The following is a 27670-nucleotide window of genomic DNA, read 5'->3' as shown; positions in this document are numbered from 1 at the left end:
TGCTGCTCTTAACCTGAGGTACCACTTTAGTTAATGGGGCCTCCCGCTACTGCCACGCCACCACCGCACAATTTCTGTTCTCATCCTGAAGCAAAGTTATTAACCTGAAGTACTATTTCTGGGTTAGTGGAGCCTGTAACCTGAAGCGTCTGTAACCTGAAGCGTCTGTAACCTGAGGTACCACTGTATAGTTTAAATCTCCCCTGCACTAAAACTGCACACCTGATCGCCCTGCATACATGATAGCAGGCCTGTACAGATCAAAAGACAATTCAGCCTACATCGCAAATCAGAAAGCAAGAATGCAGGTTTGAGGTTTTCCACAATCAAGCGAGAGACCCATTTTACGAAGTATAATAAAATTTTCATTCTCTATTACACCAGAGCCAAAGGACCTTAAAAATGAGACGTCTGCCCAAATTATAGCCTCACAAATGAGAAGCATTATTATGTTGAGGGACATATTGCAGCCAGGCAAAAGAATTCAGGGAGGGTGAAGAATAGGGCTGGCCTGAGAGAGTCCCAAGGGAGAGATGGAGAGACCTGGGAGGCCATATTTAGCCCACAGGCTGGATGTTCCCAACCCCTGATGTAAAGGCTCCGCTGGATTTCCCACAACGTAAGGCAAAGGAAACACAAAACATATTTACATATTTTTTCAGGGTGTTTTTTTAAAGCAAGTACGGTTAAACTAGGGTTTAATGATAAGTGATGGATTAGTAGCTAATAATTATGAATGAGGATGAGGATCATGTCGCTCTTTTCATCCAGTAAAAGTGATTGCCGCATCTGCTCTTTGAATAAGGATGCTTGCGATGTCTCTTTCATGGCTGGTGCAGAAGCTCAGAGCCAGAGCCAGAGCCAGAGCGGTAGGTAGCCAATTTTGCTTCAGGCGTATGTACCAATCTGACAGTACAGGATCAAGGAGACAGCCAGGGCAGCCAGCTAGGGGGCAAAAGGACAGGTGAGGCAGCATTTTACACACAGGACCCTTCTGGAAGACATGGAACAATGCTGTTGGCCATTTTTACTATCTCGTCACAACGCTAGCATTTCCTGCAAACACATCAGTTGGGAACTGGGTTACAGCAGGAGAAGGTAATAGATTGCATAAAGTTCACATGGAAGTGATACTGTTTATATACACATCCTGCACCTTCTCACAGAAGAGCCCACGGCAGTAAACTTGTCAGTACTAGAACACAGAATCGTAGAGTTGGAAGAGACCACAAGGGCCATCAAGTCCAACCCCCTGCCAAGCAAGAAACACCACCAGAGCACTCCTGACATATGGTTGTCAAGCCTCTGCTTAAAGACCTCCAAAGAAGGAGATTCCACCACACGCCTTGGCAGCAAATTCCACTGTCGAACAGCTCTTACTGTCAGGAAGTTCTTCCTAATGTTTAGGTGAAATCTTCTTTCTTGTAGTTTGGAACCATTGCTCCGTGTCCGCTTCTCTGGAGCAGCAGAAAACAACCTTTCTCCCTCCTCTATGTGACATCCTTTTATATATTTGAACATGGCTATCATATCACCCCTTAACCTCCTCTTCTCCAGGCTAAACATGCCCAGCTCCCTTAGCCGTTCCTCATAAGGCATCGTTTCCAGGCCTTTGACCATTTTGGTTGCCCTCCTCTGGACACGTTCCAGTTTGTCAGTGTCCTTCTTGAACTGTGGTGCCCAGAACTGGAGACAGTACTCCAGGTGAGGTCTGACTAGAGTTAAAACTTCTAAAAATACAGTTAAAACTTCTAAAAATAGTTTAAAACTCCTAAAAGCTATCACCTCCTTTCAAACTAATATTTTCAGGGTTGCCACGCACATAACTTTCAACCATCAAATGTCTGGGTAAACAGGAGTGGTTTTAAAGTTCTCCTAAATGTTAGTACAGTGGTACCTTGGTTCTCAAACTAATCTGTTCCGGAAGTCCGTTCCAAAACCAAAGTGTTCCAAAACCAAGGTGCACTTTCCCATAGAAAGTAATGCAAAACGGATTAATCCGTTCCAGACTTTTAAAAACAGCTCGTTACTGTCTAACGAGACAATTGATCCATAAAATGAAAACAATAATCAATGTACTATACTATAAAAGAAATAAGACAGTATTGTGGATGATAAAATTTAAAATTATTATTTTTTCCTTACCTGTACTGATGATAGTCATTGTTTGGATGGGGGGCTTTTATCCATTTCCACAGTCACACAATCTATCAATCAGTAGCTGAACTGGGTTCCACACAGTCACAAAAACAAATTAACTGAAAAAAGCCTCAAAAACAAAAATGCAAAACAAATAGCAAAAACAAAAGCGCCAAACTTAATCCATTCCAGAAGTCTGTTTGACTTCCGAAATGTTTGAAAATGAAGGTGCAGCTTCTGATTGGTGCAGGTGCCCCAGAAACAATAGCCAACATTTGGGAACGAAGGCGTTTGAGAACCAAGGCATTTGAGAACCAAGGTACCACTGTAGTGAGGAAGACTGATGCACCTCACTAGAGGGCATACTAAAAACAGAGGACAATCACCTAGAAGGCCCTGTCCCAGGTCACTGCCAACTGGGCAACTCCTATTGGCAGCATCACCAATGGGGCCTCATACAATCTACAGTCAGTCCAAGGTGGTTGATATGGGGGGGGGGGTACTGAGGTCCCAAACCATTTTGAATGCTAGCAGTGGGGTAGCTCACTAGCAAGCAGTGTAGTACTCTAGGGGCAAGAGACATATAGTCCCACTGGACTATGTCTGATCTTTATTGAACATTTGTTCTGGTTTCTTTATGGGGTGGTTTTATGCCAACGAGCATCCATCCTGATTTGCTAATGGGATTGTTAAGCATCTTCCTATTAATCATTTGTTCATCCTACCCTTTTCAAGGCATTTCCCTGGCACTTTCCAAAACCACAAAAAGCTATTGTTTTGTTGACTTGTACAACAATGTCTTTTAATCCACTTTAAATTGCACAAACCTAATGTTCTGGTATGCAAAATGCTGACATTCTGGAAGCACCTGCGGTGATCAAGCTATATATGTGTGAGCTTACCTCAAGGACCCCAATAGCTAGAGCCACCCCTCCAACAATTTTCCCATTGCGGCTCAGAAACACCTGGAATTCATTCAGGCAGCCCTGGAAAGAGACATAAATACATTATGTGAAATATACTCAGAGTCGAGAGTGGATTTCATGCTCTTTATTCAGCTCATAGTGGTGAGGAGGGAATGAAAGTTCCCTCAAAGTATTTGCTTTATATACATTATTTACACAATGGGCTGCACGTGATTGGCTAATTCCGGAATTCTCCTGTAGGCCAATCAGGTTGTGGATTCACTTCTATCTGGAGCATGATTGGGTAGTTCCTGCCAACCAATCATACTGCTCCATTGTTCTAGGACCAATCAGACTGCTGCATTCTGAATCCTATTGTTCTAGGACCAATCAGACTGCTGCATTTTGGATCCTATTGTTCTAGGACCAATCAGACTGCTGCAGTTTGGATCCTATTCAACTCAGTACATAACATTATGCAAAAGAGGCTACTTCAGAAATATGCTCACTACCACTGATACTTCCATATTAAGCTTACATATCTTGACTTTTAGTAATGCTATAGACACACCAGTTCTTGGATCAGGTTGCCAGCAAATGTAACCTCATGGTTTTTTCTTAATAAGAAGAATAGGGCATAACAGGAAAAGACTTCTAAAAGGCTGCAACATTAATGGTAAAGTGTATTATTATTTGTCTGGTAGAAAAGAGTTGAGGGTTTTTTGGATGAGCTGATAGATGCTAATGACTTTGATTTACTTTAGTTTTAGTATGCCTAAGAAACTTGCTTTCCTTTTTTGTCTTTGTTAATATTCTGAAATTCAATAAAAACAATTTTGGGGGAAAAGATTTAAATTATATTGTTAACTATTTTTCTGACTATAAGAAATTCATTTTTATAAAAAGAATTATTACATGTCTTTAAAGGCACCACGTTTGGGAGCTCTGGAGCATAAAATATTGCTTTGAGGGTTAAATTGGAGGATTATACGAAGTTTGTATGTTTTTTAAAATTGGTTATGTTGGCATATTGGCACAGACACTGTTGGGATACTGCCAGGGAAATAAAGTCCATCTGAGCCCCCAAGCCGGCTGCCGGACGATCCATCGATCTCCCGTAGACACGCAGTATCAGCAATTAGCGACACGAAGCCTCAGAAATAGATTGCCACATTCTTAGGCTGGTGCACACTCTGTCAGCAGAATTCACACAGCGAAAGTTGCACTCAGGAGAGCATTATTTAGAAAGTTTATTCAGTGTTGGTCAGAACAAAGAAAATCATGACCGCCTGCTAGCGTATTCAGGCACAGAGAGAGAAAACGAAAGCAATAGCAAACATAAACATCCTGTGAACAGGAAATACGCAGACTCTGTGACTCACATAGCCTGCTGCCTTTTAAGGTGGAACGGAAATATCCCAACAGACACCATAGAAGCCAGTATGTTTCCTGTGCTGCCCTGACTTTGCCTCCCTTGCTCACCTGGGGAATAAATATCTCTTCAGTGTGTCTGCAACAGCACCCGTGGTTGGTGGGGGATGTTGTATTTTTGCAATTATGTTGACTATCCATTCTGAATACTGCCAGATCATAATAACCTCTGGAACTCATTGCTACAAATAAACCAGTTCATTGGTTAGCAGCACCATCAGCACCATTCAGAAACATGTAAGCAGCCTCCACACTCTTCTCCCCCATTGTAACACATGGATGATTCCAACTTCAGCCAGATCAAAAAACTACTTTGGCCTCTGATCTTCTCTATCGACAGAAGAGAACTCCTACTATCATTTCTTACTTTCCAGATTAGTCGTAGTTGACCCAGAAGGTTCTGACTTGCCAGTTGTTTTTCCCTGCCGCAAAGATTGATGGGGCTGAGTTTGCTTTAAGTTCCTTTTTTTAGGTGGCCCATGGCACACAATAAAACAAATGCATGGAGTCTGTGATCTCTGGGAAGCCAAGTTACCTGTTTGTCATGGTCTACTTCGGATTCTTGGCACTCTTTGTTCTCTGAGCAGCAAAAGGAGGGGTATTTCTCAGTGTGTGTTTGATAGAAGTAGGAATTGTTGAAATCAGTGTAGTTGTTGAATCCACAGCATTTCAGCTACAAACAGAGAAACAACCATCTTGTTTTATAGTAGCCGTTTTATATCGCATGCACATTCGAGATTGGGAAGCAGCCATTGAACAAAAAAGAAATGCTTGGGCAGGGACACCCAATTGGGTGCCCACCCAGATGTGGACTACAAGTCCCATTAGCCCCTGTCAGCATGGCCAAAGGTCAGGGATGATGGGAGCTGGAGTCGTACAACATCAGGAGCGCAAACTGATCTAAGGAGAGCAGTTGTGCAGAGCAGCTATCTGCTCTGTTGGCTTAAGGCAGGCACCCCCAAACTCGGCCCTCCAGATGTCTTGGGACTACAGTTCCCATCATCCCTGACCACTGGTCCTGTTAGCTAGGGATGATGGGAGCTGTAGTCCCAAAACATCTGCGGGCCGAGTTTGGGGATGCCTGGCTTAAGGTGTACTTGCATTACTGCCTTAAAGTGCAATGAAATTGTCCCCCACATCATGTTTCACAGCTCTGCCACCCCCCAGCTCTTCACAAAAGCACAGCTTCAATTTATTTCTGTCTGTGTTCACATCAGGGGATGCTGTCAGGGCAGGAATGCCTTTATCCATTGCAAAGGTGTGCACACCTTGGCTATTTGAATTAGGAATGACCTAAGGACTCCAATCCTTGTGAAGCTGGCTTGAGAAACAACACATCAAGCTGCAATATCTTAATCAAAGTACAGTCATACCTCATGTTACGTTTGCTTCAGGCTGCGCGTTTTCAGGTTGCGTCCCGCGGCGACCCAGAAATACTGGAGAGTTACTTCTGGGTTTCACCACTCGCGCATGCGCAGACGCGCAAAATGACATCACACACATGCGCAGAAGCGGTGAATCGCGACCCGTGACCCGCGCAAATACGCAGAGGCAGATTGTGATCTTTTCAGGTTGTGAATGGGCCTCCGGAACGGATCCCGTTCGCAACCAGAGGTACCACTGTACAAGATAAATAAACATTTTGGGCAACGTCCTGTGGACATGGCTTAAAAACCCCAGCACTGGAAACAGAAGTGAGTGCACAGTAAGTGGAGGTGTTGTGAACACAGCCTTAGTGTTGCAGTACAGGAAGCGTCAAGAAAGAAGTTCTCTGTAAAATTTTTTTTTTAAAAAAAAACCACACGTGTTCACCTTCCTTCAATCACAAAACTAGTTAAACCAGCTGTTCGGATGATAGTTGAACTGCCACAAAAACCAGAAGGAGACCAGTTGAGTACTATCTGTTAGGGAGTCATTCATCCATAAACAGGGAGAAGATTCCAGAACAGTTGTATGTAAGTGGGAGTGGTACTCTAGGCATGCGCAGCTTCAGCTGGAAGTGCCGATAAAAGAACTTTCGTTTTTTATTTTTGCAGGCGACTGACCAACAGATGCTGTCTGCGAAATGCTGCGTCATGACTGCCTATAGATAGTGTCTGTCTGTGTCTTGCTGTTCAAAAGAGAAAGAGGGACTGAAACTTAAGTACAGTATGCCGTTATAGCTGTTGCTATAATGATTGTAAATAGTGCTACTGTGATGCGTTTATGACCAGTCAAGCAAGAAATCACTTGACTGAGTTTTACGGCGTCCACAAAGCTCAAGGCACACTTCAAAACATTTCAAAAAGTATTTGGAGGCTCCTTCAAAACCTCTGTCTTACAACACCAGAAATTAGGATTTACCGTATTTTTTGTTCTGTAGGACGCACCCGACCATAGGACGCACCTTGTTTTAGAGGGGGAGAACATGAAAAAAATATTCTCCCCCTCTCTGCTCAGCACCCCTTCAGCAAAGCGGCAGGAGAAACGGAGCCCCTTCCATTTCTCCTCCCGCTTGGCTGAAGGGGTGCTGCACAGCTCTCCCTCTCTGCTGAAGCCAGGAGAGTCTTGCTCTCCCGGCTTCAGCAAAAGGAACCTGAAGCCTCCGGAACGCAGCGGGAACTCGCGCTGCACTCTGAAGGCTTCAGGCAGCTATCCCTGAAGCCTGGAAAGTGAGAGGGGTCAGTGCGCACCGACCCCTCTCGCTCTGAAGGCTTCAGCGAAAGCAACGCGAAGCCTCCGGAGCGCGGAGGGAGCGCTCCCTCTGTGCTTCGGAGGCTTCACATTGCTATTGCTGAAGCCAAGGAGCCTACATTCGCTCCATAGGATGCACACACATTTCCCCTTAATTTTTGGAGGGGAAAAAGTGCGTCCTATAGAGCGAAAAATACGGTATCCCGAGATAGATGGGTGCCCACAACAACAAACTTCGCTCACCTCTTTCATTGTTGTTGCCCAAATGCCTGTGATATCCTCTTGCTTTCCGTAGTCCTCTTTTAAAGTCTTCAGGGCCCAGTTTTGCAAGTGCTCAACAAATATATCTGCCTGCAACCAGGAGACAGGTGAGTAAGAAAATCATAACTTCCATAAAAAACCATAAAACCAGGACTTCCTTGCACTCATGTTTTATACAATAGGTTAAAACTGTTGCCTGCCCTCCTTTCTGACACTGGATGAGCTATGGAAGACATGGAATGTTCACAAACATGCTGAATGCTGCAAATATAATGAAAGAATGTTGGGGGTAAACACAGCTTTAGGAATAGAAAGATCAGTTTGGCTGAAGAAAATAGTACCCAGGGCTGTGCCAAGAAGAGTGCTGTAGCAGGAGGGAACACAAATATAGGGCATGCTTGGAGGCTGACAGCTAGGACATTAAGTGGGGAGTAGGCCCAGAAGAAGAGAGGCTAAAGGACTGGGGAGACGGCAGGAAGTCAGGAACCATAGGAAAAGTTGAGCGGATCATGCACAGAGTTGAGGAACCGACAGCACTCCCAAAAAAGAGGAGACATGGGAAAAGGTTGACAAGACCTTTCTTGTTCAGGAAGGACTACTGTATTTAATGTTGGCAACAAGTGAGAGACCTTGCTCTGCATTTCATCATTTGCTGTAGAATCATTTGAGCATGCAGCAAAGACGTTTTTGTTTTGGTGCTCACCTTATGGAACTTCAGTCCACAGGAAAACACACTAGCCCTTCTAATACCCTCTCCTGGTATGCCCCACGGAGGACCTTAAGGTCCACAAATAACAACACTTTGGAGGTCCCGAGCCTCAAGGAGGTTAAGATTGGTTTCAACTAGGGCCAGAGCCTTTTCAGCACCAGTCCTGACGTGGTGGAACGCTCTGTCACAAGAGACTAGGGCCCTGCAGGACTTGACATCTTCCCACAGGGCCTGCAAGACAGAGCTGTTCCACCTGGCCTTTGGTTTGGACTCGGTCTGACCCTTATGTTTCCCTCCCCTTATGGTCTTGATTTATCAGCTACAGTCATACCTTGAGTTGAATGTGCTTCGGGTTGAGTGCGTTAGAGTTGCGCTCCGCGGCAACCCGGAAGTAACAGAGTGTGTTACTTCCGGGTTTCGCCGCTCGTGCATGCACAGACGCTCAAAATGCCATCACACGCATGTGCAGAAACGGCAAAGTGCAATAAGTGCACGTGCAGATGCGCCATCGCGTCTTCCGCTCCATTCGGGACGCGAACAGGGCTTCGGAACGGATCCCGTTTGCATCCCGAGGTACCACTGTACTTGAGCCTGCATTTTAAATTGCATTTTAACCTGTATTTTAAATTGTTCCCCCCTTTTCTCCCCCCCTTTCCCCCCTATTATGTTTTTACTGTGATTTTATTGGTGTTAGCCACCTTAAGCGTGGCTCTGGCTGGGGAGGGCGGGGTATAAATAAAATTTATTATTATTATTATTATTTAGCTTCTGCTGGCTACTAAGTGCCACTCTTTGTTGATTATGCTAAGGAGGTGCTAACCCTCCCCCTTTCCAGGGGCAGACTTTCGTAATATGGTGTGCTGAGCATATTTCATACTGTGCATGCTTTCGTCCACTATATCATAGTTTTGCATACTCTTGTATGCCCTGTGCGGGGGAACTGCTCCCATCACCCTAAATCTGGTGCTGCCCACCCCCCGGCCTTTTTCAGAAGCTAGTGGGACACCTTAATCCAGAAACAATGTGAGAATTAAGAGGTGGTGTCGTGTTGCCTCCTGCTGGTAAACAACACAGATTCTACTTCTAGTCACGGATCCTTTTGCCGCAAAATTCCAATTGCAGAAGCCACAAACTCCAGATGCCAGCACTGACTTACCACAGAAGAGAAAAGGAGCACTACGATAGCACCGGCCACTTCTGCTATGAAGAGAATCAGTATGACCACAAAGAACTGGAAACAGAGGGAAAGGGAGGAGGAATCCACAATCAGCAAAAAAAGAGAAAGCTCATAAATGCCAGGGGAGAGATCACCTGAGGTGGCCAACAGGAGGGTGCTAATCAATGAACTCAGAGGAGACTTGTTGAAATTAATGAATATAATGAAGTTGAGCAAGAACTGTGAATAAAACTTAGTTGAATATTACTCGGAGCTTGGGGGACTCAAAGTGGAACGGCTGCCCATTCTCTTTACCTGAAGACATTCAGGACAGCAGCATATAATGGCCTCCAACTTCAGGTTAGAAAGCCTTTGAAAAGGTTTGTTCTCATGGTGCCTTTCTTCCTCTGATGTAAACCAGGTTTTATGGTAACATCTGTCGTAGCCCAAATATTTCCATTCCACTTTCACACTGTTTTTAAAGTCATCAATGCAATTTGAGGTAATGGGCTGAAATATACTCGGAGTCAAGAGTGGATTTCATGCTCTTTATTCAGCTCATAGTGGTGAGGAATGAAAGTTCCCCCACAATATCTGCTTTATATACATTATTTACACAATGAGCCGCACGTGATTGGCTAATTCCTGGATTCTCCTGTAGGCCAATCAGGTTGCGGATTCACTTCCACCTGGAGCTAGACTGGGTGGCTCCTGCAGACCAGTCATACTGCTGCATTGTTCTAGGACCAATCAGACTGCTGCATTCTGAATCCTATTGTTCTAGGACCAATCAGACTGCTGTATTTGGATCCTATTCAACTCAGTACATAACAGGGCAAACCTGGGCACATCACTACTAACATCTAACCCCAGATAATTTAATAGGTTTAAAAGCACCAGTCCCCAGTACAGATCTTAGCGGACCATAGTTTAGTACAGAGGTGGGGAACCTCAGGCCTGTGAGCCAAATGCAGCTCTCCAAACTTCTTTATTTGGCCCTCAGGACTCTACTCAGGATACACCTCCTCTGCCGCACCCCTCACTGGTCCTATTTCACATCATCAAGTGTCTTTGCCTGACTGCAATGTGTCTTTGAACTCTGTTACTTCTTTGGGTGGAAGATAAAGGGGTGCATTTGAGTGTGTGTAAAACTAGCCAACTATACAAAGGTGAAATTTAGATTAATTGCTGTCACTCTGAAAAAGGTTTCCTGCCCATTGTTTAGCATGAGAACAAGCTGTAGTGAAATTTGGCCTTCCACACCCTGTGCCACAAGCACAACAAAGAGATCAGAAGTTTTCCCACAACTGCAGCTAAAATTTTGTTAGCTAAGAATTGGAAATCACAAGAAGTCCCGACAATGGAGGAATGGCAGATGAAGATGATGGACTTTTCGGAGCTAGCTGACCTGACTGGAAGAAGAGGAGGAGTACCAGGAGGAATGGATGAAATTTAAAGACTATTTAGTATGGGACACGGGTGGCGCTGTGGGTTAAACCACACAGCCTAGGACTTGCCGATCAGAAGGTTGGCGGTTCGAATCCCCGTGACGGGGTGAGCTCCCGTTGCTCGGTCTCTGTTCCTGCCAACCTAGCAGTTCAAAAGCACGTCAAAGTGCAAGTAGATAAATAGGTACCACTCCAGCGGGAAGGTAAACGGAGTTTCCGTGCACTTCTCTGGTTCGCCAGAAGCGGCTTAGTCATGCTGGCTACATGACCCGGAAGCTGTACGCCGGCTCCCTCGGCCAATAAAGCATATTTTAGTTAAATATGCTAAGATAGCTTAATTGGAAAAACTTGCAAATTCCAGATAGGCTTAGGAATTAATTATGTAATTTTAGAGAATAATATGTTTAAAGTTAAAATGAAACAAAGTAAGAGGTTAAGTGATTAAGTTAATTTTATGAGAAAATTGGTTTTGGAAAATTGTTACAATGATATATATTGGAATTCAGCCAGGGGGATTTGAAGAAGTCACTTAACAATGTTAATAAGATTGGATAAAGTACAGTTAAAATGTATGGTTGTTTGTCTGTCTAAAAATTTTGGAAAACCAATAAAAAAAAATGAAAAAAGAAAAGTTTTCACCACTGAATTTGAAAAAAAAACATTGTTTAGAATGCCACCCAGCTTCTAAACTATGGTTAATCTTAGCTATGTAGAAACAAGCCAGCTTCAGAATCTTATGGTTTTAAGCTGGCTCGTTTTAAACAAAGATACACTACAATTTGTCTGGGGGAAGAAAAACGTTGCCGTTCATTTTCACCAGCTTCCAGGATCCTACTTGTGGCTGTGCTGGGAAGGGCTGGGGGCACATAAACCCAAATCAGCTTGTTCGCGAAATGTTAAACGATGGTTTAGCATAACACGCACAGTTGCCCATTAAGTCATCTATAAATTATGTCTGACCCTTTACCTCTGAAGTTTTAAAACTCTGGTGGTTATATATTAAGTTCTTTTATAAAGAACTTAGGTTAGAGAGGCCTTTGTACCACTTATGAACATGTTCAGTGAATTCAGAGCTTCAAAGGAAGTAGGTTCACCGCCCACCTGACCAAGGGAGTCTTGTTAAAATTGGCTGAATCTAATTAGTTCAGACCTCCTGGGAGCCAAATGTGGCAGATCCATAGGCGCCGACTCCATGGGGCCTGAGGGGGCCCGAGCCCCCTCAAAAATTCGTTTGGGGGGGCTCCGCCCCCCCAATAATTTAAGAAAATTATTACCGTAAATTTCGCTCTATAACACGCAGATTTTTTCTCCTAAAAAGTAAGGGGAAATGTCTGTGCGCGTTATTGAGCGAATGTGTGGTCCCTGGAGCCGGAGCGCAGGGGCAAAAATAGGCAAAAATCAGGCAAAAATAAGATCGGGCGGTCAGGCGGAGGGAAGGCAGAAGCTGCTGCTTTCCTGCATTCTGCCTCAGGGTCTTACTGCCCACCCGCTTCTGTTGCTGCGTTTGCTCAAACTCAACAAAGAGCAGGGAATCCCCTGCCCTCCTGGCAAGCAGAGGGTTAAGGAAAGGATCGAATCCTTCCTTCTAATTCTTTCCTAGTCACACTGCGTGCAGGCTCCAGCCCACCACCTCCTCCTCTCCGTGCTCTAGGGACTCGCAGGCAGCCGTAAAACATGCAGGTGGGAGAGAGAGAGAGAGAGAGGGCTGGCTTGGGGTGGGGGACTTTTGCCTTCTTTTCCTCCCCCCCACCCCGTTAAACTCCTCCCCTGCATTCTTAGCCAGCTGCTTCTCCGCACACCCCTCTTGTGCTTCTTGTCCCTTCTGTGTTTTTCCTTCCCTCCCCATTTAAAACGTGGTGACAAAGCACGGATCCACATGGATCCTCAGGATTTTTTCATTGGGTCACCCCAAATTCACCATCAGATCACATAGCATGCTCATGGCTACATCTTGCACCAAAAAAATCACGCACCCACTGTTGCCTAGGGTCACAGTGGTGCAAAAACGTGGTTACATAGCACGGATCCACATGGATCCTCAGGATTTTTGCATTGGGTCACCCCAAATTCACCATCAGATCACATAGCATGTCCATGGCTACAGTCTGTAACAAAAAAATCACGCACCCACTGTTGCCTGGGGCTGCAATGGTGCAAAAACGTGGTTACAAAGCATGGATCCACAGGATCTTTGCACTGGGTCACCCCAAATTCACCATCAGATCACATAGCATGTCCATGGCTACATCTTGCACCAAAAAAATCACGCACCCACTGTTGCCTAGGGTCACAGTGGTGCAAAAACGTGGTTACAAAGCATGGATCCACATGGATCCTCAGGATTTTTGCATTGGGCTACTCCAAACTCACTGTCAGATATTAAAAATCTTTATAAAATAGAGAATTAAATACATACAGAATGTTAAATTTTCAGTTTTGAAATATTAGTACTAGTTTAGTACTGTATTTCTATATTACTATAGTATTGTATTAGTTATTTTCAAATACTTAAATATTTTTAGGGTGTAAGACCCAATTAAAGCCTGTTATTTACATACAGTATTACAGTATTTACATACAGTATTAGGCATACTGTATTAACTTTATTAACTGTATTAAAGCATTAACTTTGAGATATTATTTTTATTTAATGAACCCTCAGCCTTATTCAAAGTAAGCTTAAATTAGCTATTTCACTTATTAATCAAAGTGCTATTACTGTGCGACAGCAATATTTTATGTTTTATTCTTTTAATGATAGTTTAGGATTTATTTAAATATCATTTCAGTCTTTTCAGAGCTATATATTCACTGCTCTGTAATAGTCTATAAGCATAATTGTTACTGTAAATTAAATTAGCTTTTTACGAAAATACCGTGCGTGTTTATGTTTTGTTTCTTTTTTCAAAGCCAAAAAGTGTTTCAGGCTTGTCGAGTTTCCCGGAGTGTGGAGTTATAGAGAGTCGAGTTTTCGGGGTTCTAATGTAGCGCTGTGGGTTAAAGCCTCAGCGCCTAGGACTTGCCGATCGGAAGGTCGGCGGTTCGAATCCCTGCGGCGGGGTGCGCTCCCGCTGCTCGTTCCCAGCGCCTGCCAACCTAGCAGTTCGAAAGCACCTCCGGGTGCAAGTAGATAAATAGGGACCGCTTACCAGCGGGAAGGTAAACAGTGTTTCCGTGTGCGGCTCTGGCTCACCAGAGCAGCGATGTCACGCTGGCCACGTGACCCGGAAGTGTCTCCGGACAGCGCTGGCCCCTGGCCTCTTTAGTGAGATGGGCGCACAACCCCAGAGTCTGTCAAGACTGGCCCGTACGGGCAGGGGTACCTTTACCTTTACCTTTTAATGTTGATCATATGACTCTAAAATACTTTTTAAAAACTTTAAAACTCACTAATTTTCATCTAAAATTTAGAAAACTTCCCGGGGCAGGACCCCGGTATGGGCCCCCCCAATATTTTTTATAAGTCGGCGCCCCTGGGCAGATCCTAAGCTCTTCTTTCAAAAGAGTCTATGTGCACCTACGGAAAAGGTCAGATTTCACTCATTCTCAATATAACTGAAAGTTTAAAGGTGCTTCTGAAAGGGGAGCCTTATATCACAAGCGAGTCATAAAGGCCAGGTTTTTCTGTGACACGTTCCTTCCACCTTTGCACATTCCTGGTTTTTTTTAGCCATGGATATTAATTGCTATTCCGCTAAGCCATCCGTACCAACAAGTGAAGCTTAACAGAATATACCTGGGCTGTGTTTTTTAGGCCCTTCCTTCAATCACTCCTTCCCCAACCTCCAGGAGAATTTCTCTGTTCTGGGCATGCACGCATGCAGGTATTTCTGTACGTGTAAGTGTACAACCTTTTTTTAAAAAAAATCCCTGGAAGTTCATAACAGCAACCATTACCAGCTTTGGTTATCATGTTTCACACTGGGCAAAAATCAGGTTTTTGTGGGAGGGCAACATCCATTTCTTTTTTACTTTTACTTTTTAATTCTGATGTTTTATTTGACTAGTGTAATATGAAGCCTACTCCTGCCCCCCAAGATGCACTAACACGTTTTCAAATTGGCAGTGTATTTTGGGTTATTTTTACATGTCAGATTTTTACACGTCAGATGTTTGCATGTCCCACGGAAGGGAAGTGTTATGTAGTGAAGTTTCACCCTGGGCCAGCAGGGGGATACTGTATATAGTTTTCACTCAGGTCTGTAGATAGTTTTCACTCAGGTCCACGTCAGTTATTTTAGGCGGGAAACTCTGGGTTGTTGTTGCTACAATGTTGACAGCCGGCTGCCTATAAAAGCAGGCCGGCTGAGCTGTTTGCTGTTCAGTTCTGTCCAGCTTGCAAGTAAAGATCTGCTCTGGAGAAATCGCTGTGTCGTCTGCTATGTTCGCCCACAACTTAACAGGAAGTGGGGCTTAAATGTAAAAAATGTATAGGCTGACATTTTTATGATGACTACATCAGGTGGACTCCGTGAAAAACATGTGCATTCATGAGCAACACTGATTCTACAAAAAATACTTCCACATGAAAGCACTCCAAGATAGCTGAGCATAGCACCATCAACCTTTTGCTACCTTTTACAGTGGTACCTCGGGTTACATACGCTTCAGGTTACAGACGCTTCAGGTTACAGACTTCGGTAACCCAGAAATAGTACCTCGGGTTGAGAACTTTGCTTCAGGATGAGAACAGAAATTGTGCTCCGGCAGCACGGCGGCAGCAGGAGGCCCCATTAGCTAAAGTGGTGCTTCAGGTTAAGAACAGTTTCAGGTTAAGAACGGATCTCCGGAACGAATTAAGTACGTAACCAGAGGTAACACTGTATTCTCCTGTTCAACAACTGCTTGTGCTGGTTGATGGATTTCATCTCTTGCTGTGCATCATATACCGTATTTTTGCTCTATAAGACTCACTTTTTCCCTCCTAAAAAGTAAGGGGAAATGTGTGTGCGTCTTATGGAGCGAATGCAGGCTGCACAGCTATTCCAGAAGCCAGAACAGCAAGAGGGATTGCTGCTTTCACTGCACAGAGATCCCTCTTGTTGTTCTGGCCTGTGAGATTGAGATATATATTTTTTCTTGTTTTCCTCCTCCAAAAACTAGGTGCGTCTTGTGGTCTGGTGCATCTTATAAAGCGAAAAATACGGTACATTCTTGATTTAAAAGAACTGAGTGGTGATACTGCAGCTCAAAGCCATCCATGCTAAATGCTCTACATGTTACTGACCTGAGAGGAATGTGTGCAGGGAAGCCAGGGAGGACTCCTGCAAAGATCAGGAAGTGCAGGGACCAGTGCTTTTTTCTGGTAGTATGCAGTACCAGCAACCCCCCACCCCCAAATCAGAGCCTCACATCTCTTTCCCAAAGCCCGCCCAACTTTGGAAAGGAGGAAGGAGGGCTGCAAAATCTCCTGTCGGACATCTCTTGCCACTTTCACAAAGCCTGGGAAGCTTTTGCCCAGCTTAAGGAGGGAAGCGCAATGCTCTGGCAGGGTCCGAGTGCCAGTGGCAGAGGAATATCTCTGGCACCCAGAGCAGCGAACAGGCGGGGGCATGGTTGGTGCGCGTCCTGGGAGCGTGGCGTACATCACGGGGGCGAGTGGCGAGCGGTGTGCATCACGGGGGGGGGGCGGACGGACAGGGGGGCATCCCCCAGAATGGCACCCGGGGTGGACTGCTCCCCCCGCCCCCACGTTCTTCTGCCAGTGCCAAGAATCTTTCCTTGTGGGGTGCAAACCGGCACCTTTTTTACCCTGGAAAAAAGCACTGTCAGGGACCTTGTCCAAATGCATCAAACCCTTAGGAGCCCCTAGGCAAGATGGCATATTGGAGCTACTAGCTCAGGGCTCAGAAAACTTTTTCAGCAGGGGGCTGATCCACTGTCCCTCAGACCTTGTGGGGGGGCCGGACTATGTTTTGAAGAAAAATATAAATGAACGAATTCCTATGCCCAACAAATAACCCAGAGATGCATTTTAAATAAAAACACACCTTCTACTGATGTAAAAACACCAGGCAGGCCCTACAAATAACCCAGAGATGCATTTTAAATCAAAGGGCACATTCTACTCATGTAAAAACACGCTGATTCCCGGACTGTCCGCAGGCTGGATTTAGAAGGCGATTGGGCTGGATCCAGCCCCCGGGCCTTAGTTTGCCTACTCGTGTACTAGCTGCTGCTAACACTCAGAGACACGACCCAGATGCACAAATTTCAGTCAGAATGTGCAAAAGCCCTTGTGCCTGTAGCCAGGCAGACGTTCCATGACACCCAAGCCTGGCCCTGGGAGACTTTCCTTCCCAATTTTAATTAGGGCACTTACCACAAGCAACAGGCATTTGCTTTCCTTCACGGCCCCCCAGCATCCCGTGAAGCCCATGAGAAGTAGGAAGGTGCCAACGGCAATTAGCAGGTAGCCCACGTTAATCAGCTGCATTAACTGTGGAGCTGCAGCTCCCAGGACCTTCGCAAAGGAACCGCCGTCCACCTTCACCCAGATGCCGATGCCCAGCAAAGCCAGGCCCCCCAGCTGGACAGGCAAGGGAGAGAACAGAGGTAAGAAGATGCCATTTCTCATCTAGGAAGCTGTCGTTCTGCAGTGAACTCTGCCATTCCGTAAGCTTTTACACATATAAAGCGGTTTCCAGCTTCCTTAACTCTTAACATCCACTTTTGAGGATGTTAACATGTTAAAACATGTTTCTAATCACATGTTCCTGCCAACCTAGCAGTTCGAAAGCATGTCAAAGTGCAAGTAGATAAATAGGTACCACTCCGGCGGGAAGGTAAATGGCTTTTCCGTGCGCTGCTCTAGTTTGCCAGAAGCGGCTTAGTCATGCTGGCTACATGACCCGGAAGCTGTACGCCGGCTCCCTCGGCCAATAAAGCGAGGTGAGCGCCGCAACCCCAGAGTCGGCCACGACTGGACCTAATGGTCAGGGGTCTCTTTACCCTTTACCCAATCACATGTATGCCAGTAAATACAGGGCTTTGGACATCTGCAGGGAAAGATCTGCAGGTAGGAGAGGGGGCTCAACCATTTTTCCACTGGCCAATTCTCCCAGGCGAATTTCCCTACCTATGTTTCCCACACAGTTTGCCTTTTTCTCTTGGCCATTGTGTCCAGTTGATGGGGTGCGGAAGACAATACAATAAGCCTGGGGGTGCATTTGCATTCCTTCCTATCGCTATTTCTCCCCAGTGAATGCCCCGTTATAAAAGACATATGCAGTTGAATGGAATCGTGTGGTTTTGTCTTTGCAACATTTAAAGGTAAAGGTAAAGGGACCCCTGACCATCAGGTCCAGTTGTGACTGACTCTGGGGTTGCGGCGCTCATTTCGCTTTATTGGCCTAGGGAGCCAGCGTACAGCTTCCGGGTAATGTGGCCAGCATGACTAAGCCGCTTTTGAACTGCTAGGTTGGCAGGACCTGGGACCGAGCAACGGGAGCTCACCCCGACACAGGGATACGAACCGCCGACCTTCTGATCGGCAAGCCCTAGGCTCAGTGGTTTAACCCACAGCGCCACCCGCGTCCCTTTTGCAACATTTAGCTGTGCCCTTAAAAAATCATGGAATGTTTATGAATTTGTTCCACTGCTTGGCCCACCCCGCCGTGCCATCCTGGGCTACCATCCACCTTAAGGTAAAGGTAAAGGGACCCCTGACCATTAGGTCCAGTCGTGACCGACTCTGGGGTTGCGGCGCTCATCTTGCTTTATTGGCCAAGGGAGCCGGCACACAGCTTCTGGGTCATGTGGCCAGCATGACTAAGCCGCTTCCGGAGAACCAGAGCAGCGCACAAAAACGCCGTTTACCTTCCCGCTGGAGTGGTACCTATTTATCTACTTGCACTTTGACGCGCTTTCGAACTGCTAGGTTGGCAGGAGCAGGGACTGAGCAATGGGAGCTCACCCCGTCACGGGGATTCGAACCGCCGACTTTCTGATTGGCAAGTCCTAGGTTCTGTGATTTAACCCCCAGCGCCACCCGCATCCCATCCACCTTGCATACTCACCATCCACCTTGCATACTCACAAATATTATGCCGTTGAATACAAACATCATCACCTTCAGAAGGGAGAAGCAAACCATCTTTCTGCACCTGTAGCAGCAGAGATGAAGCCATTGCTTAGCCATTGACCAGTCCTGAGTTTGTCATCTAGGTGAAGAGACCACAGAAGAGCTGGCATTTGCACAGGTAAGTAATGCTGGCTTTGGCTAGGTCAGCAGCAACTACTTCTACTGGCTTTGGACAGGAATAAGTTTTGGAAGGTTAACTACTCATCCCACCCCCACCATAGGAGCCAACTCCTAGAAGCTGAGATCCCACACCCCATAAAATATTTGACTGAGCCGGGGGGGGGCCCTAAAATTGATTGCCATTCAAGTGGCATTGCCATTCAAATGGTGTGCATGAGCCGTGACATGTGATTCATTGTGCAGGGTGGGGCTTACCTGCCCCCCTATTTTATTCAAGTTAGCACCCCTAACCCCAACCCAACATCTTCCATTGCTTGCTTGCAAATCAAGCTACCATTCCCCATCTTCACCCTCCTACTGCATGAAATTTGGAGCGAGGTGAGAAACATCAGCACTTACTAGTGAGAGTGGGTGTTTCCTCTTCTTGAGCATTTGTTTTCCTTCCTATCTGGTCACTTTGACCCTTTCTTCTCCAGGAGTGCAGTGGGGGAAAGGTTGAGTCCCTAAGCTGCTAAGCTGCCCACCACTAGGTTAGCTGCCCATACATGTGTTTGCTGGGTTAATTGCAGCTTCCTTCTAAGGCAATTCTTTCAGGATGCTGAAAGGGATGAAGCTAAGAGAATAAGCAAATCCCATGCTTATCAGCCATTGACCACAGTCCTGAGATTGTCACTGCAGTTGTTTCATAGTGAAATCGCAATGGAGTTCCAATCTGCTGCATAGACCTCACCTGATATTTGCCATTGGCATGATGGCCAAGAGAGGACCCAACATTTAATGTTTCTTTTATTTTGCCACGTGGTTACTTAAAATAAAATTTAAAAACCAGCAGGGTGAAGCATCAGCCAGCCCTGTGGTGTTCTACTCATGAAGAGTTTTCAGAGGCAGCTGCTTAGCTGAGCACCGGCTAGTTGTGAATCTGCAGTTTATTTTGAGGGATCCGCAGCTTGGCATTTGTAATGCTAATCAGTATTCCAAAGCAATTCTCTGAATCTAATTTGACAATTATAATTAAATCTGAACTTGACACTCAAGTTCAAGGGGAAGCATACGCTTAGGGGCTGAGGGGGTCCCCCCATAAAATATTTGAGGGGATTCCCCCCCCCCCAGTTGATGGGCATTGCCATTCAAATGGTGTGTGTGCACCACATCATGTAATCAATTATATGGTGCAGGGCTTGCCTAGCCCCCCCCCCAATATTTTATTCAAGTTGGCACCCCTGCAGGGAAGGACAGGTGCAGGATAAAGAAAAGTATTAGTGGTGGCAAAATTGAATATTGCTAGCAGTTAGAAATAGGAGGAGCGTCTCCACCCCCATCGTTCTGCCTGGACACTGAGGTCCAGCACCAAGGGCCTTCTGGCGGTTCCCTCACTGCGAGAGGCCAAGTTACAGGGAACCAGGCAGAGGGCCTCCTCGGTAGTGACACCCGCCCTGTGGAACACCCTCCCACCAGATGTCTAAGAGAAAAACAACTACCAGACTTTTAGAAGACACCTGAAGGCAGCCCTGTTTAGGGAAGCTTTTAATGTTTAATAGATTATTGTATTTTAATATTATGTTGAAAGCCGCCCAGAGTGGCTGAGGAAACCCAGCCAGATGGGCGGGGTATAAATAATAACTTATTATTATTATTATTATTATTATTATTATTATTATTATTATTAAAGAAATATGTCTGAATCACTCAGCAAAAGGGGTCGCAACCACATTATCCACTGAGCAAAGACACAAGCGGCAGGAAAGGCCCTTGATGGGAATGAACATGGGAACAAACCTTCTACACCAGCAAGCAATGCTGTTTGGGGACATACACACAAACACACACACACACTGCTGAGTCTCCAGTATCACAATGTTGTGACTACAACTAAGACGCATAGCACGTTGGGTGACCCAATCTTGATGAGTTATGTTTTCGTCTGCAAAGTTGGTAGCAGAGGACAGATGTGCCCAGTTACCAATCAGACAGGATTTCAGCCACTCTGTGGTGGGAACAAGAAAGTTGGCTATGCGGATGGTGCTGTGGTCTAAACCACTGAAGAAGAAGAAGAAGAGTTTGGATTTGATATCCCGCTTTATCACTCCCCTTCAGGAGTCTCAAAGCGGCTAACAATCTCCTTTTCCCTTCCTCCCCCACAACAAACACTCTGTGAGGTGAGTGGGGCTGAGAGACTTCAAGAAGTATGACTGGCCCAAGGTCACCCAGCAACTGTATGTGGAGGAGCAGAGACGCAAACCCGGTTCCTCAGATTACGAGACTACCGCTTTTAACCACTACACCACACTGAACCTCTTGGGCTTGCCGATCAGAAGGTTGGTGGTTCAAATCCCCGCGATGGGGTGAACTCCTGTTGCTCTGTCCCAGCTCCTGCCAACCTAGCAGTTTGAAAGCACGTCTGGTTCCGTTGCACCAGAAGCAGTTTAGTTATGCTGGCCACGTGACCCGGAAAGCTGTCTGTGGGCAAACGCCAGCTCCCTCAGCCTGAAAGTGAGATGAGCGCCGCAACCCCATAGTTGCCTTTGACAGAATGTAATCATCTAGGGGCCATTTACTTTTTTTTACTTTTTGTCACTGAAAAGTTGGTCAAGTGACATCACTGCTATAGCCACTCCCCAGTAAGTTTGTCAAGGCCTCGCTTTTCCTTTTGACCATGTCTTGCCACACCTGTATTCATTTGGTATCCCTTCCCTGGGATTTCCAACCTGCTACAAACCATTTCAGAGCCAGGGACGTTATACCAAGTGCCTGTGTAGCTGTCTGCACACATCAGATTAGTTATCACGTATTGACCTCCTACATGCTTAAAGGTAAAGGTAAAGGGACCCCTGACCATTAGGTCCAGTCCTGACTGACTCTGGGGTTGTGGCGCTCATCTCGCTTTATTGGCCGAGGGAGCCAGCGTACAGCTTCCAGGTCATGTAGCTAGCATGACTAAGCCGCTTCTGGCGAACCAGAGCAGTGCAAAGAAACGCTGTTTACCTTCCCGCTGGAGCGGTACCTATTTATCTACTTGCACTTTGACGTGCTTTTGAGTTGCTAGGTTGGCAGGAGCTGGAACCAAGCAACAGGAGCTCACCCTGTTGCGGGGATTTGAACCGCCGACCTTCTGATCGGCAAGCCCTAGGCTCTGTGGTTTAACCCACAGTGCCACCGGCGTCCCCTCCTACATGTTTATTGTACAGCAACTCTGAAAGCAAGGCAAACAGCTAAGTTCTAGCCCTCACATGGGTCAAGCTCCCCATATCTTCCTCGGAAGATTTCTGAATGGTTGTTGTTGTTGTAGTAGTAGTAGTAGTAGTAATAATAATAATAATAATAATAATAATAATAATAATAATTTATACCCCGCCCATCTGGCTGGGCCTCCCCAGCCACTCTGGGCGGCTTCCATAGAAACCAAAAATACACTAAAATATCACACGTTAAAACTTCCCTGAACAGGGCTGCCTTAAGATGTCTTCTGAATGTCAGGTAGATGTTTATCGCTTTGACATCTGCTGGAAGGGCGTTCCACAGGGCGGGCGCCACTACCGAGAAGGCCCTCTGCCTGGTTCCCTGTAGCTTTGCTTCTCGCAATGAGGGAACCGCCAGAAGGCCCTCGGCGGAGCTGGACCTCAGTGTAAGACCCCCACAGTCAAGGCTGCAGTGGCTGTACCTAAATCCAGACATGGAATGTGTTGGTTCTGGATTGAGGTCTCCAAGAGGGTGTGGACAGCTTGCCACCAGACTGCTGGCAACAACAGCATTTGCTGCTTTGCTGGGCCATTTTTCCAGCTTCCTTTTGTTGCTCAGCTTGGGCCCTTGTTTTCCTTGTTGCTGAAGAAAAGCCGAAGCTGTTGCTTAGCAGCACAGCAGCAACTGTTCTTTTCTCGGAAGTGCCTGGCTTTGGTTTCTCAGAGGAATCTCCACCAGGAGCCTTTGCTGCTGAGCACACTTGATGCATCCTACAGAACAGGAAGCAAAAGCCTCAACTGGGTGCCTGGCTTGGAGGCCTGCCAAAGGAAGCGTCCTTTCCCAGGGTTCTCTGCAGGGTCTCTTGGAGTGGAACTATGCGTTATTTTATAGCATTTTATTAATTACATTTCTAACCCTCCCACGCTCCCAAAGGAGCCCAGGGCAGCAAACAGCAAAGTGGTAATAACAATGCAAAGAAAGACAAAATTCAAACGTATTTAAAAGGGTTTTAAGAGCATTTCGAGGCACCACAAAATAGCCACATCACAACAGGAAGGTGTGAATCAGGGTCAGTGGGGTGTGGCCTGGGAAGAGTGGGTCCAGCTGGTATGGGAGCATGATTTGGGGAGTCCCTGGGCAAGACAGGCAGGCTTCGGGGGCTGCGTTTGGGGCAGAGCTTCCTCACCCCTAGCCTAGGAGATTTTTGGGGCTACCACTGCTAGTTGTCAAAACTACTGTTCTCCAACTTTGGCTCCTTGGCCTGCATGTGAACTATTCCCACAGACTCTGACCCAGCCTTCCCTTCCCCTGACTTAACATTCCCCTAACTTGCATTCCCTTGACTCTTAAAACACCTCACTAAACCCACACAAATGTCAACCCTTGAAACTGCTACTGAGAGAATTACATATCTGCTCCTTGTTATATTGCGTCTATATGGGATGACTCAGTGATAAGGCATGCAATCCGGTCAGGACCAGACTGGGCCCTAGCTGAGGGCCCAGTGGTTTAGAAGTGTCCTTCACTGGCCCATCGCAGCTATGCCATCATTCATAGCCCTCCCGGCTGGACCCCTGGGTGCTTTTTAGTGGTGGCTGGTGAATGGCAATGCCCATCAACTTTGGGGGGAGGCAACACCCTCAAATATTTTTGGAGGGGCTGAAGACCCCTTGGCCTCTAGAAGTTGGCTCATATGAACCTAATAGAATCTATGGGACAAGATTATAGTTCCTAGTTCCTAGTTTGTTATCTGTGTAAGAGCTTGGAGCACAGCTCGATTGGAAAACTTAAAAAGGAACTGTCCCCCTACAAAAGCTTTGGCCCATTGCATATTGCCATAGCCAGAGAATTCTGGCCCAAAGCTTATTGTGGGGTGCACAATCCAGTTCCTTATCCATGTATACATATCCAGGCTATAGTAGACATGAGATGCTGTGCTTGATGGTATCTTGTAACTAAACAAAGCACTGGGCCAAACACTATTCTTTGTCATCTGTAGAGGACTCTCTCCTGTAGGAGGGGTATGATATGGAGCGGCCCAAACCCTAGTTTGGCTTGCACACTCCCAGTTACTTATTTGTAAAATGTCATGTGCATCCAGGTGTGCAAAAGCAATTATTTTCACTGCTGAGAATGGTTGTGGATCTCAAAGGGGAAGGTCTGCCAGTTATGAAGATATATGATATGAGGGGGACAAAGCTCATTTTGGGATGCAGGTGCATATAAACCTCAGTTCCTCATGAAATGTCCCTGCTGAGTTCTGTTTAGAACTTTTATGCTGACTAATCACCAACTTTCTCTTTGTAGCTAGAAGTCTAAAGCTGCAACGGTTGACTGGGCTACACAATCATTGACTGAAGTCTTAGTATGCAGCAAGCAAACATTAACCAAACTCTGACGGAAGAATAATTCTGGACAGCAAGTCCTCAAGCCTGATCCCATCTATTTGAAGAAAGAGAGGGCGCGTCTTTGTGAAACTGCTAGTTCAATCTTTCCCCTGAGCCAGCCAGGCTTAACCTAAAGCACCCCAACTACTGCATTGATTCCCCAAGTTAGACCAGACTCTGAGAAAGGAAAAGACCCTGAGAACTTCAAATTAGGGCTGCTTGATTTGCACCCCTCACTTCTACTTGTTTGAGCTGCAGAAATCAACAGGTCAAACTTAACAAAGCAATGTGATGAACATTATCACCTGTTAATATCTGCAACTAAAGCTACTATTAAAGGCACATCTACAGGGGCTGGGAAAAAAGCTGGTAACTCTACTTGAGAGTTGGCAATCTCACAAGCACCTTAAACTGCTCCGGAGGCCAGATACTGGTGTCAAGAAACACTGACATACCACGTATCAGTTCAGTTTTACAGCCCTCCCCTGCTGCCATCTGGGTGGGGGATAGCCTTGCCTTTATTAACCAGCTTCTGATGGGACCCCCATCCTTAGGTAAAGGAAAGCAGTTATCCATATGATAACAATCCATGTCAACCAGAGATCAGATTAGATGTAGGACTGGGCAGACTGGGTACTATGCTTTGAATCACAGTGTCCAAGCAGCTATTTCACTAAAATTCATTGGCAACTCCTGCTGATTTTTGTCTTATCATACAGCTCTTAAACATGGAGGTGCCTTGCTGCCTTTCTTTCTGTCAGGGCACTCTCGATCTGGCCCAGCACGTCTTTCAATAGAAATTCAACACTTTGCACTCATTTCAACGTATCCAGGTGAAGCAGCTGTTCTACTCAACTTACCTTTAGATGGTTTTCAGCTATGAAATGTGCCGCTGTGCCCCCAGCACCTCCTGTGCTTCTGGTTTTCAGGGTGTGGCCAGCTACTTAATAGGCACCCATATTCCTGCTGCCTAGAGCTGTACTTTCTCTCCCTGCCCTATACCTGGTTCTGCGACAGCTCCTTAACTCCCAGCCTGGGAAGAGGGAGGCGATTACATAGCAGTCCCAGGAGATGAGACAGTTCCTTAACCCTTTATTTTCAAAACCCAAGGAACTGCTGGTTTATATTTGCGCCCAAGTGGCTTGGCTATCCCCAGAGGAGCTGCACCCAAATATCTTATCAGACTCTGGAAATTCTGGCTGTTATTGCTCACATTACAGCTATAGGCAATGTCAAAGGAGCTTTGTAAATATATGAGCACAAGAGGCCATAGGCACCAACTTGAACAAAATATGGGGAGGGGCCTCTCCCCCTCCTGCTCTTCTCTCCCCACACCACCTTCCTCCGCTGTGGGGAGCCAAGCCAGGAAAAGAGGGCAGCTTCCGGCTAGTGGGAAGCTAGTGGGTGGCTAGCTGGCCACGGTTGTGAGGGAGGAAGTTGCCAACTTGCAGAAAATATTGTGGTGTATGCACCCCCCCCCTAAACATTTTATTTGGGTGAAGGGCCCAGGGCCCTATAGAATCAGTCCCTATACAAGAGGCACCTTGACACCCATATAATGTTACAATCAAAAGGCGACACACAAGTTGTGGTTAAGGTGCATTCCAGTTTGTCGTTGCATGCCTCTGTGGTAGATGCCATTGTGGAGTGTGCTCTGCATCACCACGAATGTAATGATGACACAGGGTGTTCCTTTTAGGGTAGTGTTATAAGAAAAAACAGCTCCCTTTTCCTTATGGGGTATCCAAGAGCCCGTATAGAGTCCTTAGGTAGGTTCTCTTTCGGTAGGAGAAAATAACAGAGACCAACCTGAGAATATTGAGAAGCAAAGCAGCTAGTAAGCATGATCTTTATTAAACTGTTGCAACAGGGTCCCCTACTCACCCCACACAGGGAGGGAGGAGAGGAACCCAGAACAATAGTGTGCAACTATTTGAAATTGCCCACCCTGTAGCTCAAGACCACCCCCAAAAACATCATACATACATCACAGAAGGAGGCGGTCCGTAGCAGAAATACATCACGGGAGGGGGGGGGCAGTCTACTACAGAAATCCTGTCCGCCAGGAAACCTGACAATGGTCAATCATTGCTCTACCTGGGCAGGCCTGGCAATCTTTTGTGATGGTAAATGCTTTAATTCCTGAAACCAGGTCACAGGCTCACCCTATTCATACACACATATTTGAGGTCAGTTTGGGAGAGTCAAAATGGTTTCAAGATTGATCTCCTGTACTATTTCAGACACATGGTTTATATACTTATGTATGTGTTTGCATTGTAAATTTATGAACATTTTATTTATTTAGATGATAGATAGATAGATAGATGATAGATAGATAGATAGATAGATAGATAGATAGATAGATAGATAGATATGAGAGACCTTAGAATTCCTATAACAGCAGAAACTTCCAACACCCCATTTTTAAAAAGGATGTTGTGAGGAAAACTCATAAATTGAATCCTAAATGCTAATTGGGCATTTATACATATGGAATCCCCTATAACCAAACTAATATCCCAGGTAAGGAGGAGGAGAGCATGAGAACCAAGCTTTGTTACGAATAGAGATGGAAAATGATTTACACAAAGGCTTCTGGTATAAAAAGTAAAACACCTGACAACCTGGATTTAGAAAGGGAATCAGAAATGCACAGGTGTTTCAGTACACACCTGAATGACTGCTGCTGGGGATTTCTCCACCCTTTCAACCATTTTTTTAAAATGAAAATAAATATGACAACTGAACTCAAAATATCTTCTAGTCTAGGGAGTTCTTTAACATATATTCTTATTTTTATAACTCATATTTAAAGCTGTTAGTAAAATAGTACATGCAATTTTACTTTAGATACAAGCTTAAAAGAGCTGTCCTGAAGCCAGCATACGTGTGAAATTTAGTTTTCACAATTCAAATGTTTTTAGTTTAACAACTTGCATTTAAACTTGAACATATTAACAAACTTTGATTCGGATCCCATGTAATTATTTATCTATCTCTGTCTACAAGTCTACAAGTTTTACATTTGACTGACTCTTGATATGTGAACAATTCAAAGCATTTTAATGGTTAAGTCTCCATCTAGTGGAGACATTTGACTTGAGGCAAATCCTAAGAAGAAAATAGAAACAGAATTGTGTTTTTTTTGAAAAATAAGTTTAAAAGATGCCAGTGATCA

General features: G+C 45.5%; 1 protein-coding gene across 4 annotated transcripts in view; it reads right to left on the bottom strand.

Annotated features, from left to right (window-relative positions):
* Positions 1-669: 669 nt before the first annotated feature.
* TSPAN16 (tetraspanin 16) overlaps positions 670-27670 on the bottom strand; it is a 36018-nt gene continuing 9017 nt past the window's right edge. Inside the window, exons 1-8 of one of the 4 annotated variants that reach the window (XM_083719825.1) lie at positions 25350-25500; positions 18761-18884; positions 17045-17251; positions 9275-9349; positions 7392-7499; positions 5011-5148; positions 3042-3125; positions 670-945 (exon numbers count right to left, since the gene is read on the bottom strand). In XM_083719825.1, coding sequence (XP_083575951.1) covers positions 889-945; positions 3042-3125; positions 5011-5148; positions 7392-7499; positions 9275-9349; positions 17045-17251; positions 18761-18862 — 771 coding nt within the window. In that variant the 5' untranslated portion in view covers positions 18863-18884; positions 25350-25500 and the 3' untranslated portion in view covers positions 670-888. Of the gene's footprint in view, positions 946-3041; positions 3126-5010; positions 5149-7391; positions 7500-9274; positions 9350-17044; positions 17252-18760; positions 18885-25349; positions 25501-27670 lie in introns of those variants that run through there. The other 3 variants (XM_083719826.1, XM_083719827.1, XM_083719828.1) reach the window with 3 other exon arrangements.

Source organism: Podarcis gaigeae, assembly GCF_964106915.1.
Source record: "Podarcis gaigeae genome assembly, chromosome: 17".
Lineage (NCBI taxonomy): Eukaryota > Metazoa > Chordata > Lepidosauria > Squamata > Lacertidae > Podarcis > Podarcis gaigeae.
This window is presented reverse-complemented; position numbering and strand designations above follow the sequence as displayed.